This window comes from Cryptomeria japonica, chromosome 1, assembly GCF_030272615.1.
Source record: "Cryptomeria japonica chromosome 1, Sugi_1.0, whole genome shotgun sequence".
In the NCBI taxonomy this organism is placed as follows: Eukaryota; Viridiplantae; Streptophyta; class Pinopsida; order Cupressales; family Cupressaceae; genus Cryptomeria; species Cryptomeria japonica.
The window spans coordinates 594319137-594335971 of NC_081405.1; the positions used below are offsets into that span (position 1 = coordinate 594319137).

At 31.6% G+C, this 16835-nt stretch overlaps 1 protein-coding gene across 1 annotated transcript; it reads right to left on the minus strand.

Annotated features, from left to right (window-relative positions):
- Window positions 1–3439: 3439 nt before the first annotated feature.
- Window positions 3440–10255, minus strand: LOC131858146 (guard cell S-type anion channel SLAC1-like). Its single transcript, XM_059211208.1, has 6 exons — window positions 10135–10255; window positions 9988–10007; window positions 9823–9891; window positions 9400–9666; window positions 3729–3897; window positions 3440–3627 (listed from the first exon to the last, which is right to left on the minus strand). Exons 1-6 carry the CDS (start codon window positions 10253–10255, stop codon window positions 3440–3442), a joined length of 834 nt encoding a protein of 277 aa, XP_059067191.1.
- Window positions 10256–16835: the final 6580 nt, after the last annotated feature.

Below are 16835 nucleotides of genomic sequence, written 5' to 3' on the forward strand. Positions count from 1 at the left end.
ACTTCAAGGTTCCAACTCAAATTGCGCAATATGAATCGAGAGCTCCCACTTTACTAATCAAACATGAACAAATTGTAAGGAAGATTGTTTCAAACTTTAAATTGTATTTATATAAATTCATGATTCCATTTTTGGTGAATTTTGCCAGTAGTTCAAAATGCATCTTATTGGCCCTCTGATTTGTATGTACGTGTCATACTCTATATGCATTGGAAACTTGGAATTTGGCGAAATGGGTCCTCAAATGCTTAAAAATTTTTATTGGCCCTCTAATTTGTATGTAGGTGTCATACTCTACATGCATTGGAATTTGGCGAAAAGGGTCCTCACATGCTTATAATGTTTTAATTGTTATTGGCAAATTGGATTTGATTATGCATAATGCAAAATTTGACAATTAACGAAATGGGCTGCCGCATGTAATGCAGATTTAATTAAACATTGGTGAAATAGGTCATGGGTACAGTGTCATGTTACTATTTCTAGTGAATAAGGGATGTGATCTAATTCCCACATTCGAGTGATTTCAGGCAAATATAAAGGGCATCCACGTGAAACGGTATGTGATCAATTGCAAATATGAAATACATTGGACCATTAATGCTAAAATTCTGGGTGATTTGGCCACCGTGTTTTCCATACTATTCGCCAATTCTGGGAAAATAGAATCACACAATTCACAAAATGTCAAAGATTTGCCACTAAAAAAAACTTTGGATTGAGCATTAGCACTGTCTAAAGATGATAGCCAAAAGATAATAACCACAATACACTTCACTATCTCAAATACAACCACAACTTACACCATGAGATATTATAATCAAGCTGTTATAAATGATAATACAAACAAAACTCAACCAAAAATAAGTGCTATCAACATGTATTCATGTCTTTGATTTAACACCTTGTAATATCAACAATGAACCCACCTTCCCATGTCTTTATTCTTATCATTTCACCTACATACCTTGGTTTGCAAGCACACTTATTGACGTCAATGATAAAATTTCCAAAGCTAACATATATGTGAGTAACAAAGAGAGAATGACAAACTTTCTAAATCTAACACATATATGAGTAGCAAAGAGAGAGAGAGAGAGAGAGAAATAAAGAGGTATAGAAAGAGGGAGTGAAATAGTTATACAGAAAGAGAGTGAGAAATAGAGAAATATAAAGATAGGAAGAGGTAGTGATACAGACAGAGGGGGAGAAAAAGAGATGTGGAGATGGAGAGATAAATTAAATGTATTACATAAATTAAAATAAAAATTCAAAATATATGTCTTCTACAATAAATTTAAATTTTAATAAGATAAATAATTTTAAATAAATTTTATTCTAATAAATTTCAATTATTATTTGCAGTTTTATAAAAAGACAAATAATTAAAAAAAAAATTCAAACTTACATCTAAATTTGAAACTAATATAAAATAAACTAAATGCAAAGTCAAAATATATAAAAACCAAATATTAAGAAATATAATAAACATTTTTACATAAAAAAATTTATAAAAAAATTATTAAAATAATTTTTTAATTTATTAGATTTAAAATATTAATAAAATATGTAACTTAAAAATATAATCAATAGATAACAAACAACATTAAAATTGAATAACAATACAAATCTAAATCCTAAGATCTATCATTACTTGAATGATATATTATGGAGTTAGTTAGGATATGTTCTTACATTCTATTTTACTATATTTTTAAAGCTTGTAATATATTCTAAAATTATAATAAATTATAATTTTAAAAATTTGTAATATATTTACTATTTAATACAATTAAATTAAACTTTCTTTCAAAAATAAATCAACAATGACTAATTATAATTTTAGAATAAAGTAAAAATTAAAACATTTAAAAGTAAATTTCTATTTTGTCTTATTCTTTTTTGCATGCAATTCATTTCATAATACAAATTTTAACTGATTAAAAAATTAAATAAAATTTCATAATCAAATATTAAATAGGAACTATTCTATCTTATTTAAAAAATCACTTTCAGAAAAACATAAATTTAAAAAATAAAAAAGAATTTATGTATCTAATTATAAAAAAAAATCTATTTTACCAAATAAAATTGTTTTTATACAAAGATCAACCAAATTATAATATTTAATATATGTCTCTAAATCAATTGCATTTTTTTTTAATAATTAGATAATTAAATTTATAGAAAATTTCATGTCAAAAGCATAGTTAATGTGATTTTTGTTGTTTTTCCATTAGATGAGCTTGCTAATCAAATATTAAATAAATATATATTAAATATGAACTATTCTATTTTATTTAAAAAATCACTTTCACAAAAATATAAATTGAAAAAATAAAAAAGAATTTATGTATCTAATTATAAAAAAAAATTCTATTTTACCAAATGAAATTGTTTTCATACAAAGATCAACCAAATTATATAATATTTAATATATGTCTATAAATCAATTGTATTTTTTTCTTCTAATAATTAGATAATTAAATTTATAGAAAGTTTCATGTCAAAAGCATAGTTAATGTGATTTTTGTTGTTTCTCCATTAGATGAGCTTGCTAATCAAATATTAAATAAATATATATTAAATAGGAACTATTCTATTTATTAAAAAACATTCTAGTTTCCCAAATGAAATTGTTTTTATACAAAGATCAACCAAATTATAATATTTAATATATGTCTATAAATCAATTGCATTTTACTTTTTTAATAATTAGATAATTAAATTTATAGAAAGTTTCATGTCAAAAACATAGTTAATGTGATTTCATTGATTTTCGTTGTTTTTCCATTAGATGAACTTGCTAAAGCTCACACAGAAAACGTCTTCTCCTAAAAATAATAAAGAAAACATTGATAAAATATTCACTATACAAGAAAACATCAACTTATTTATATTCTTATTGTTCAAATAAAATAATTAGAATCTTTATTGTTGTTGCTATTACAATTACTTTGATATGAAGAAAATAGAAATATGTAGAATAACTACCATCAAATTTAGAAAAAAGTAGTTTTTATTTTTAAGAATCTAGGAATTATCCCTTAACAAAAACAGTTTTTCCATGAATAAAATCTGGTTTTTTTTTCTTTTAGACAACTTACAAATTATATCTCAAGGAAAATTAGTTTTTTCATGAATAAAATAAGATATGTTTTTTTCTTTATTTGCAACTTTAATGAAAAAATAAAACGAAATAACCAAATAATAAACAAACAAAAATAAAAATAGTATACTACTTAAAAATCATGATTTTTTATTTTTTAAATATATTATTTTAGTAACAGCAACAATTAAAGAATTCATGATTTTTACTATATGTTATTATAAAAAAAAATTGCAGCTTTTAGATTTGATTCTGTATAAATTCTTGTATCATCAATGTTTCAAATCATATTTCATGATCTGTCATCAGAATGATTAAAAAAATATACAATCAAATCCAAAATCTACTCTTTATTATGGAGACACAAGTGAGAATGTATGCGAAAGTCGGGACAATGAGGTTCTTCACTTCCTCTGCATATTTGAGTGTCACCACGGATGTTGTTGTCATGGGATATGTAAATGCCCACCAAATTACTGAAAATCTCCATATGCTGTCACGAAAGAAACCCACTCTCACTAGTTGTCAAGTAAGGGAAAAGTAATCTAAAAAAATCTCTCTTTTAAATTTAGTAGTTTTGAGAAATATAATTCTGTAATGGACTGAAATTTTACCATACTCACGAGGGTTAAGTACAAGAAGAGTGAGAGAAAAAGGAGCATCCTGGAGAATTTGTCAAAATATCCTGATACTACCACCCATGCCACGCTAGCCGAGCTCGAAGCTGCAATAAATTGAAAAAAAACTGGGGATATCTTTCTCTTCAATGCTATGTCTGGAGACAATCTCTGGTAAAGCGCGATGAACACAATCACATGGTGAATTAATCCAACAGATCAGTTTCTCTCCATTCTACTTTTGTTGGTAGATGGGCTAGGAGCTATGTAGAATTTTGAACCTGACCTATCCTTTCTGAACCAACTGATTAGAAAACAATAACATCAAAAAGAAGAAAACACCAATATCTTTATTGAAGATTAATTAAAAAATTACATAGAGGCTACATATATAAAGAATTTGTAGTCTAGAAGAATAAATAATAACTATAGTTCTAAATATATTCCTATCTTTGCATGGAAAGCTACTAAGGCTCTCAAACTAAAAAAAGCAAACTACTCCCTAAATTAAGAATACAATAAGTGCATGCACAGCATGCTTTATTTACTAAAAATCAAACTCATGCAAAAAACAAAACTAAAAATAGTCCTAAAGATTAATGCATGTTGGAGTACATGCTTTATTTGCATGAATAAACAAAAAACTATTAACTAAACTAATCTAGCTGCATGCTACAGCAGCATCAGTTATCAACATACTCCCCCTTGATGCTGAGAGGGCTGACAATCTTATCTCGTAGTGCTATAAACTGAGCTTTCGCAACCGCTTTGGTGAATATATCTGCTAGCTGATCTTGGGTGTTGATGTGCTTCAATTCAACATCCTTCTTCTGCACCAAATCTTGTATGAAGTGATATTTCAAATCAAAATGCTTTGTTCTGCTGTGATGAACCAGGTTCTTTGCTAACTTGATGGCACTCACATTGTCACAATAAATTACTGTAGGCTGAATTTGTTTTTCTCCAATTTCTTCCAAAACTTTTCTGAGCCAAAGAGCTTGTGTACCTATTGAGGTAATTGCAACATACTCTGCTTTTGTAGATGAGAGGGCAATAATACTTTGCTTTTTTGAGCTCCAAGTAATTAAACCAGAACCAAAAGAAAAACAATTTCCAGATGTAGATTTACGGTCATCCATACTACCTCCCCAATCTGAATCACTAAAGCCTACAAGATTGAACTTTTCAGAAGAGTAGGAATGAATACCAAAACTTAAATTTCATTTCACATACCTCAAAATCCTCTTGGCTGCCTTCATATGTATTTCAGATGGATTTGTCATATACCTTGGAACAAGTGAAATTGAATACGCAATATCAGGCATTGTGTGGATTAGAAACATCAAGCTCCCCACAATACTTCTGTAAGTTGTCTCATCAACTAAATTAGCACCATCATCTCTATATAATAAATCTCCATGAGCACTTGGCGTGGAGGCAAGGTTACAATCAGTCATATTAAATTTCTTCAGCATATCCTGTGCATACTTTGTTTGACAAACGAAAATCTCATCCTTACTTTGATAAACCTCCATTCCTAGAAAATATTTCATTAGACCAAGATCTTTCATCTCAAATTCTTTCATCATAGCAGCTTTGAATTCATCTTTCATCTTAGAACTACTACCCATATACAAAAGATCATCAATATACAAACTTATGATGAGAATATCAGTACCTTCCTGTTTGTAGTATAGGGTAGGATCACTCTTACTTCTCTGGAAGCCATTCTCCTGAAAGTATCCATCAATCCTGGCACACCTCTCTCTTGGTGCTTGCTTGAGGCCATACAAAGCCTTCTTCAACTTGTAGACATAATTATCTTTTCCTTCCACTTCAAAACCTTGTGGCTGCTCCACATATACTTCCTCTTCTAAGTACCCATTCAAGAAGGCACTTTTCACGTCCATATGATGTATGCTCCACTTCTTCTGAGCTGCTAATGAAATCAACATTCTTATGGTCTCTTGTCTTTCTATTGGTGCAAATGTCTCTTCATAGTCAATTCCATACTTATGCATGAAGCCTTTAGCTACTAATCTTGCCTTGTGTATTTCAACATTCCCATCGCTTTTAAATTTGGTCTTGTAGACCCATTTGGTGCCAATCCTTTTTTTGTCATGTGGAAGTTTTGTTAACTCCCAAGTGTCATTCCTGTGAATGGAATCCATCTCTTCTTCAATGGCTTTCACCCAAACCTCATTAGTACATGCATCTTTAAAACATGATGGTTCAAAATCAGCCTTGTCTAATAAAGCAAAATTCACTGTCTCACCTATTGGGTTTTCTTCATGTACTTGATTTCCACTCTTCTGGTAGATATCACTCAATCTCCTTACCTTCCTTGTAGAACTTGGAGAAGAAGCTGGACTTGAACTTGGTACTAAAGAACTTGATGAAGGATTGCTTGGTGGAGTTAAACCACTAGATACAGAAACATTAGTTGGCTGCTCATGATCAATATCAGCAATTATATCATCATTCAAAATAGATTTTGGCTTCTCAACATGGCCTTTTTGATGACCATAAACTCCCCCTTCATCAAAAATCACATCTCTTGAGGTAATAATCTTGTTAGTGAGGGGATTATACAATCTATAAGCCTTGCTGTTCTCACTATATCCAATAAAAATACATGACTCACTCTTTGCATCTAACTTCTATCTAATTTGATCAAGTACATGCACATAAGCCAAACAACCAAAAACTTTGAAATGATTAACATTAGGCCTTTTACCATACCAAGCTTCATAAGGAGTCATCTTTTCTAGTGCACTAGTGGGGCTACGATTAAGGATGTACACAGTTGTAGCAACTGCATCTCCCCAATAAGAATTGCTCAATCCCTTGGTTTGTAACATGCACCTTGCCATTTCAACCATAGTACGATTCTTCCTTTTAGCTACTCCATTCTATTGAGGTGTGTATGCAGTAGTAAGTTGCTTCTTGATGCCATTAAAATCACAATAACTTTGGAAATCCTTGGAGCAAAATTCTCCTCCACGATCAGTCCTTAAACATTTGATCTTGCATGCTTTCTCATTTTCCACGAGGGCTTTAAATTTCTTGAATGTATCCAAGGCTTCATCTTTGGCCTTCAAAAAATATACACAACAATTTCGTGAGTAATCATCAATAAAAGTGATGAAATATGATGACTTACCCAAACTCTTAGTCTGCATAGGACCACATATATCTTAAAGAACAAGCTGAAGTGGGTGATGAGCCCTCCATGCATTGCCCTTTGGAAACTTTTCTCTTGCATGCTCTCCTTTAGCACAACCTTCACAAACCTCCTTGTGTTCCTCAACCTTGGGCAAACCAGAAACTAATGCATGTGAGGTTAGAAACTTCAAACTATGAAAATTTAAATGCCCATACCTGAGATGCCATAACCAACTTGAATCCTCAAAAGCCATATTTGCCAAATTGTTATTATGTTCACGAAACCTCAAGGGGAACATCCTATTTCTTGTCATAGGAACAACAATGATCACCCTATTACCCTTATTCTTATCATAGATAGTACAAGTCTTATTCTCAAAGACTACTTTATAATTTTTCTCACATAGCTGCCCAACACTTAAAAAATTGTGCTTCAATTATGGAGTATAATAAATATCATGAATACTCTTTATACCTTCTTTTGTTTGGACCTCCATAGCTCCTTTGGCAGCAACCTCCAATGATTTATCATCACCAAGCTGGATCTTGGATTTGAAACTTCCATCTTTTGTTGAGAACAACTTCTCATTCCCTGTCATATGGTTAGAGCATCCAGAATCTAGGTACCAAACATCTTTACTAGTATTTTCACCCTTTGCATAAGACGAAAATAAGTGATCAGGAGGATTCTCACTACTTTCTTGAGCATAGTTAGCACTTTTACTTGTAGAATTTTGAACCTGATCTATCCTCTCTAAAAACACCACTTCCTCTTGAGCCACCTCTTCCTCTACCTCTTGAAGAATTTTGGCTTTGCCCTTTACCTTGGCCTTGATTGATTTTGGCACTACTGCTGCTTGCATCTTCATTTTTTTTGATTAGCAATTTAGAGGAAAATGTTTTTTCTACACCTTCAAAAGAATCTTACAATCTTTCTTCATGAGACATCAGGGATCCAACCAGTTGATCAAACTGTAGTTTTGTCAAATCTTTTCTTTCTTCTATGATTATTGCTAGATGATTCCATCTGGGTGTCAAAGATCTCAACACCTTTTTTATCAAAACTTCATTGCTTACAATTTCCTCAAGTGTAGCCATTTTATTGACCACATCTTTGACTCTGACACAATAATCACTTATACTTTCAGCCTCTTGCATCTTCAAATTCTCGAACTCTCGCTTCAATGTCTGAAGCTTGACTACTTTAACTTGATCACTACCCTAGTAAGCTTCTTGTAGAGTCTTCCAAGCATCTTTGGCTGTTGTTGCTCCTGATATTCTTGGAAATAAGCTCTTATCAAGAGCTATCTGAATGTGAAACAAAGCTTGAGCATTCTTTTTCCTTGCTTCCTTTCTTGCTGTTCTTTCATTGGTTGTAAGGGCATTCCAATTAGCTGGCTCTTCATAACTTGATTCAATAATCTCCCATAAATCTTTTCCAATCAAAAAGGTCAGCATCTTAATACACCAATAATCATAATCATTCCCATCAAATTCTGGAACGGGCATATGGTTAGAATTCGACATGATTAACTTTGGTGAAATTCCAACAATAAAACTTTAACCCAAAACAATTTTACCTGCTCTGATACCACTTGTAGAATTTTGAACCTGACCTATCCTCTCTGAACCAATTGACTAGCAAACAATAATAGCGAAAAGAAGAAAACACCAATATCTTTATTAAAGCTTAATTAAAAAATTACATAAAGGCTATATATATAAAGAATTTCAAGTCTAGAAGAATAAATAATAACTGCAGTTCTAAATATATTCCTAGCTTTGCATGGAAAGCTACTAAGGCTCTCAAACTAAAAAAACAAAACTACTCCCTAAATTAAGAATACAATAAGTGCGTGCACAACATGCTTTATTTACTAAAAACAAACTCATGCAAAAAACAAAACTAAAAATACTCCTAAAGATTAATGCATGTTGGAGTACATGCTTTATTTGCATGAATAGACAAAAAACTATTAACTAAACTAATCTAGCTGCATGCTAGAGCAGCAGCAGTTATCAACAGGCTAGGGGCTAGGGGAAGGGTACCAGTAGTGGACATAGTTTCAATACTGGACACTTTTTTAGCCACCCAACTTCCAGTACTAGATTGCAAAGGAGCCTAACAAATTGATAATGGAAAGTTCATTAATGAATATCACATGCACCAATAGTGGATAATTATGTACAAATGTCCCAGTAGTGGCGCACAAATGGGCTAATTATAGTTAAAAAATGTCAAAAAAGGTGATCTACTACTGGGGCATTTGTCCACTACTACTGCAAATTTTGAGTTATCTACTTTTGGTGCAAAGGAGTTCATGTATGGGTAGACACTTTGAAATGATCACTTTGTGACCTTTCAGCACATAATGATTTCCACAGCATGCATTGTCACTACCCAGAAGCTAGATCCTTGGTTATAAGCAGTTAAGTCATATACGGAAACAACCCAAAAAAAAATTGAAATTTGATGTCTATGTGAGCAAAGTTAGGTATGTCCACTACTGATAAATAGGTAGAAGGGTTTGTGACTCGAGACAGAGACCTTTTCCCTTTGACGAACCACTGGCAATAGATTTTGAGGTCTAAGACAGAGAAGGGAACTACAAACAGACAGAAAGCGAGAGGGTGTACTTTGTCTGGAGTTATACTGGAAGGAAGCCCTAGCCTTAACAACACAGCTGCTATCCACGGTACAAAGAAGTAGTTCACCCATACACGATCTAAATACTCCATGCAAACTGTCTCGAAGTGAAACACATATTTTAACAGCTATGAGACAGATATCAGAACAAAACTTAATAAAGCAACGAACCACAGTCCAGTTGTAAAGTGAGCAGGAAGATTGAAAGGAAAATGAATGGCTGATGAAGTGTTCTCCTCTAGAGTTTTCCAGAGAACAATTAGACTGCAGAGACCAAGGCATACCTGAAAATGGTCGTAATGAATTTTCAGTAGAAATGGTAATTTGCTCGCCGATTTCAAACCCACTTGTCCCTGATAATTCCGCACAAGAAAGAAAAAAACTGAATCATTTACAAAGATAGAGCTTTCTTTAATAACACAAAATAAACTTAACAGAGAACGACTTACCTGCTGGGTTGGTGAACTACCTGAGGAAATTATCTCCGTCGTAGTAATTTTGTTATTAGGCGAGGAGGGCAGGTTAAAGGAGATTTGTTTTTGTGGAAATGAAATCCTGCGTACCCTGTTACTCAAATTTTCATCTTCATAAAATACTCGCGGAATTTTGGAATGATTCCTGGTCACTAGCTATCTCTGAATAGCACACTGAAGAGATCGCAGATTCTGCAAAACTAGTACATTGAGCCTCATTAATAGTAACATGCTGTTGCTCCATTTTATTATCTTCTAAAGACTGAAATCATTGCATCTTTTGAAGATCACCTTCAATTACATTTGAGTGGCACTATAAAGGCCCAGAACAATCCATGTCGACAGATTCTAACAAAGCAGCTAAAAAGACTATTTGTTTTCTAATTTTGTATTGACTTTGGCGAGAAAAAGATGGCATGATTTCTATGAACTTTGATGAGAAAAGAGCCAAAAAATTCCACTTTTTAATGTTCTAGATTTGATTCTCTAATTGTAGATTTTATTCTGTAATTGTAGATTTGATATTTGTACAATTTTTATCATCGATCCTCAGAATGTCAGGCTTTTAAGAAAATACTAGGAAAGTCCCAAATGTATGCAGTGTTAAATTCACATTTATCCCCATTTATTCATCTGTTGAAATTCATAAATACATGTACATTTATCTCCGGACGATTTTCTCTATTTGACAAATACTCATCTGTACTGCAAGTTAGTCAGCGCAAACATTTCTGGCATTATCAGAAAGTCCTTCCTTCCACGTTACGAAAGAAAACAGGAGACTGCTGATTAATAATTGTGAAATTTATTTATTAAGACCGAAATTATAAAATAATAATTTTTTAAGGTTATTATTGTATCTATAGATATTGACTCATGCTCGGCTGCATTTTAATCTCTAAAAATGAAGATCCTGTATAGTAAGCAATGTGCAATTAGATTCAAGTTACTACAAATATTTTTTCATGAGATGTTGTAGAGGTGAACCCTGGGAGTAGCAAATAATGGTCCTTTAAAGAAAATAGTGTAAATGGGTTACGCGTGCAATTCTGCAAGAAAATAAATATGTTCAGAAATATTTGTTATATCAAATTTGATAGGAATATTATGTAAATTCTAATTGAACTATTACAAAGAAAAAATGATCAATGGTTAATAGTGTTACAAATAAGTATGTACAATATAACACTATGGAATTGAATACATAGTTTACATTACCTTTGCTTGAATATAACCATTTGAAATATCCTTGGAACCTCTCAAGCAAATGCAAATCAACATGTATAGAGTAGGTCCTAATTTTTTTTGGATATCTTCCTCATTCAAAGGTTTTGCTTCAATTGCATTTTGATTCTTGCAAGAGAATACTTAGTTGCATAGTTGATTTCAAACTATAGAGAAGAATAATGGCCAAAACAATAATCGATAAAGTGATCTAATGCAAAATTTAATTTTTTGATAAGTTTAAAAAGTTTAATAATTTAACCTATACAGATCATTCATTTATCACCAATATCCAATCTTTGAAATTGAGGACACAAAACTAATACTCAAATCCGAGCAAATTGATGCCTAACTTCCTCCGCATATTTCATTGTAGCCACCGATGTTATAGTCATAGGATATGCGCATGTCCACTAAATCACTGAAATCCTCCGCATCGTATCTTGGAATAAATTCAATCTCACTATCTGCAAAGCACAACAAAAGAATAGCAACACAAATTACTATATACGTTAAGTTGAAGGAGATCTACTTCAAGTTTAAAAGCTGACCATACTAACCAAAGCTCAATACGAGAAAAGTGAGAGAAAAAGAAACATCCCGCAGACCATATCGAAAGATCTTGAGATTCCCTGCCATGTTAGGCTTGCAGAGCTTGGAGTTGCAATAAATAGAAAGAACACGGGTGACAACTTTCTAGAAACTGTGACATCTGGGGAGAGTCTCTCATAAAATGTGACGAAGACAACTGCATAGTGAAGTAATCTGATAGTAAAGAAGAACATTGCAACTTCCTTTCAATCCACTCTCGTTGCGAGTCGAGCAACCACGAAGTTTCCAAATAAATATGAGGAAGGATTTGCAATTCTTGCAAGAGATCTTTTTCCTTTGGTGAACCATTGACCATAGATTTTGAGCTCCAATACTACGGTTGGAGCCATGAATATGCACCACGGTATCGGTTGTACTTTATCAGGTGCTATGTCGGAAGGAAGTCCCAACATTAATAAGATCCCTGCTATCCAGGGAACAAAGAAGTAGTTCACCCTCACCTGATCGCAGAACTCCATGCAAACAGTCTCAAAATAAAACAAACATTTTAAAATATATGCTCTTGATATGAGGAGGAAGCTTAATAAAGCAAGCAACGATAGTCCCAGTGTGAAATGACTTGGAAGCTTGAAAGGTAAACGAATAAACGACATAGAGTCTCTGTCTAGAGTTTTCCAGAGAACAGTTTGACTGCAGAGGCCCAGAAATATGTGAAAATGACGGGAATGGATGTCCTTGTCCTACTCCATAAGTTGAAGAAAGGAAGCCAAATGGACTCCCATTGACTAGCACTAAAAAGTTTTCTTCAAAAAAGTATTAAATTATCCACCTACTCCATTTCTTTGAGAATCTATGTTTGAGAAGAAAATGATCTAAAAGTTTCTAGTTGACACAATCATAAGCCTTCATCATATCTAACTTAATGAGCATATCTTCACACTTATACTAATTGACATACTATAATATCTCATGAGCTATTAAATCCCCTTCAGTTGTTTCTTTTCCTGAAATAAAACCCCTTGCTCCTCTTAAATGAATTTGGGAATAAGCTTTGCTAATCTAATTGAAATAGCTTTAGTGAAAATTTTATGTATTTTATTACATGAAGAAATAGGTGTGCAATCTACATAGGTAGGAGTAGCTGATTTTAGAATCAGATCAATAAAAGTGGTGTTGAATTGTTTAGAAATGTTACCGTTTTGTCGCAAAGGTTTCTAGCCATTAAATTTAACAAGTTATGAATACTTCTAGAAAAATAGAGCAATAAAACCATCTAGGCCTGGAGCTTTATCTAGATACATAGAAAAAATAATTTGTTCTAATTATTGGAAACCTAAGTAATGCTTTATTGCGTTGTCATTTATGTTGAACTTGTCTAGTGTTTGGTCATAATCAATTTATGTAGCTTTAACTAGATACATAGAAAAAATAATTGTTCTAATTGTTGGAAACCTGAGTAATGCTTTGTTGTGTTGTCATTGATGTTGAACTTGTTTGATGTTTTATCATAATCAGTTGATGTAGTTGACCAATTTCAAAAATGTTGAATATGGCCTATCTTTTTGTGTTTGTTTATATTTAGATCTAGTTTATAATTTTTCTAATGTCTAGTTCATATGTTTTAGTTGATGGTCTAATGATGTTTACTTGATGTGCTTTCTAGTTGATGATTTGTCTAATGCTTAGTTGACATGTTTTAATTGATGGTTTGGTGATGTTTAGTTGATATATTTGAGTTAATGGTTTGATGATGCTCAGTTGATGATTTAGCTAGTAATCATTTTTCTAGTGCTTAGTTGATGATCAATAATGGAGACCACATGGTTCAAAAATATTAGTACAAATATTGATAATTATGGGTTTAGATGTTGATTCTCTATCTAATGGTGGTGTTGTTGATTACGTGTATGGTTTTACTGACATCTATAGTTGTGGATGTTTCTATATGAAATAACTAATGTTTCATTTGGTAGAATGATGAGTAAAATTTAATATGCATGTAAGACTATCTATGTCCTAGGTGAAAAAATTGGTACCTTTCTTGGCTTATCACAATCATGTGTGCATAATATGCAGTAGTTATACAACTATGATAGGGATGTATGCAAATGTGGAGATGATGATTGTTGATGCATTGTGTTTCCATATATACTAGTCTTATATGGTTTTCATTTGTCTTTGATTGCAAGTGTTTAGTAAAGATCCTAGATTAGATATTCAGATGTTGTCGTGTTGCCTATTACTTGTGTTTTGCATACATAAGTTTGTTCCAAAAGGTTATAGTACATGAATTTTTAATATCCAGGAAAGAGTATTTAATATTCTAGTGAAAGAATGTTTTGCATCCTTTTGGATTATTAAGGTCATGATGTGTGGAGTTAGATATAATGTTTATGTTTTATGAATGATTTACTATCAAATGTGTAACTCCTCTAATTTCTCAAACAATGAGGTAGATGTTGTTGTTTTTTGACTATAAGGCTATCGATCAGATTGGTCTAAAAATTACCTAATAGATTCTATATATGTGGATTCAAGAGTTGTAGTTTGGAGGACATGTTCATTTGGTTAGTATTCTAGTTCAACTTTCAACCATTGGTTTTGTTCCACAAGTTACTTATGTTAGTCTTTACTTGGTATGCTTTAAAGTGTTAAGTCTCAAAATTTCTAGTTGATCTGTCTTATTTAGATTATGCTCTTTCATCTAGATAATCATTTTAGGATGAGTTAGTGTCTTGATATCAATATCACTATGTCATTTTGTGATCCACACTTAGTAATTTGCATTGGAAGGTGTTTTTGAGCTGACCAATTAATGTGTTTCATTATCTTTCTAGACACTTTGTTTGGCATTGATCTTAGCGGTGATGGTAGCATGTGTGTTTCATTGAAATCTACTTTAATGAATGTATTATGATATGTTTCAATCCCCTTTATCTCCTAGAGAGGAAGGGTGTTGTTTTTTTTAGGTCCAATTGAACTAGTTTTTGTAATATTGCTTATATTATTTTTTGGCCAACCTAATTAAGGTTTTTGGTGAAGAAAGTTGTATATAAGAATGTATGGTTGTGTCAGTTGAGGTATGAAATGTGTGTGAATCATTGTGAAGTAGATAAGAATAATATTCAAGAATATTTTGTGTTGGTGATGTGCAAAAGTCAATTGAGAAGTGTCTTGATAGTGGTGCATTAGAGTGATAGTGATCAAAGATAGTATTTGTGATTAGATATTCTTACCGATAACGAGTTTGTTGGTAGACTTCTTTATATTTTCTTGAGATAGTGCATCTTACATATACAAGTCTCTTTGTATCTTGTTCTAAGGTTGTACACACAAGCATTGAAAGTCCATCAAGCCCATATTGCTCCTTCAAAGTGAGCCTAAAACCTTGTAACCAATTTTATTATATTTTGAGTGTGATTCGCATTATGATTTTTCTGTTATAAGGTTTAACACATAAATATGGTGTTCATGTCTTGAATGTGTTTTTGTGCTTTTATACTTTGTAATTACAATAGAAGATTAATATTTATATAGATCTAAGAAGGATTGGTCTAGACTAACTCACCCCTCTACCCTCAATAATGTGGTGTGTTCAACACTAATTTCCTCTAAATAAAAAGGATTAATATGTTCAAGGTTCTATTGATTATAAATCATTGAAGGGATATAATCCAAAGGATCTTCACAATCAGTTACATTGGCAATGCCATTTTGTTGGAGGCCGTACAAAAATCCTAAAGAAAAAATGAAATAATTCACCCTAAATCTTATTCTTATCATTGCAAATTTCTCCTAAACTAGCTTTTAATTTACAAAATTAAATTGTAAATACTTCTAATCTTGGCAAGTGTACCAAAAAAAGTAGTATTTCTAGATCCCCTTCCCAAAGCCATAATTCCCTTGACATTTGGTGTGAAAAAAAATTCTCCTTGAAAACTTCCTCTAATTTATGTTGCAAGTGAATTCAGAGCTGGAAGGATCGATCATTTATACCTTTCTAAACAATTTCCTCATTAATGATCCTTAATTATGGTTCTATGTCATCTTTGTAAGAAAACACATTCTTAAACACTTGTATATTCCATTCTCTTATCTTGATTTTGAGAAATTGGATCTTCTTACACAATAATTTAACATCCTTGAACCATGAAATAATGGAGAACTCTACAACCAAACATTAAGAAGAGGAATAAATGTCAAATACCCAGACCACATTTGTTTAAACTCAAAAGATGTTTTTTTCTTACCTTTTAAAGAAGTAAATGCCACATTTAACTGGAGTACATAATGATTAGAACTAGAAAGAGGTGGAAATTCTAATGAGCACATATCATACTAAGAAGACCATATTGGGTTAGCAGTGATAACTTTAAGAAACCTCCCCTCAAAGAAAGATATAAAATATTAGCAAATTTTTATTTATTTTGGATAAAAATAATAATTTTTATTGGCGAATCTTCCATTTTTTATAAGAAAAATAATAATTTTATTAGCGATTTTTTTTACATCAAATTTTTTTTATCTTCGTGAATCTTAGAAAATAACACAAGTATGAATCAATTACTATTGCAAATAAATTCATTTAAAAAAATAAATTCTTATAGAAAAGTAGATGCTTAAGGTGGAAATCATTAATGAGTTTATAGTGTAAACACTACTTTATTTAGTTACTAGCATTAATTTAAATTAATCTAATAGACTTGTTTGTATTTTATCAGATAAAATGTACTAAAAATTTGTAATACTCATGGGGCCCAAAATTATTTGTATACCATTGATTTCCACTGAGGCCAACAATTCAAAAGAAACTCAACTCCCATTAGCATTACAACTTGTAGGTACAATTTACCTCATGGAATGCAATGATGGTCATTAGATTATATTTTGAATCAATGGTGGCAACTAAAGTTTTTTGGTAGAACCCTAAAGTAACTAATAATTATGATGTATTATTGGTGAATCAATTTAATTTTTTACAATAAATAATAAAATTTTGGTGAATATTTGAGTTCAAAAATTTAAGAAAATAAATTCTCTGGCGACTC

Excerpts from the sequence above, each read along its gene's own strand:
- LOC131858146 (XM_059211208.1), bottom strand. The coding sequence starts at position 10,255 with ATGGAGCAACAGCATGTTACTATTAATGAGGCTCAATGTACTAGTTTT. Across the intron at positions 10,008-10,134 it reads ATCATTCCAAAATTCCGCGA|GTAGTTCACCAACCCAGCAG; the intron begins GTATTTTATGAA and ends TAATTTCCTCAG. Across the intron at positions 3,628-3,728 it reads CTTGTACTTAACCCTCGTGA|TGAGAGTGGGTTTCTTTCGT; the intron begins GTATGGTAAAAT and ends CTTGACAACTAG.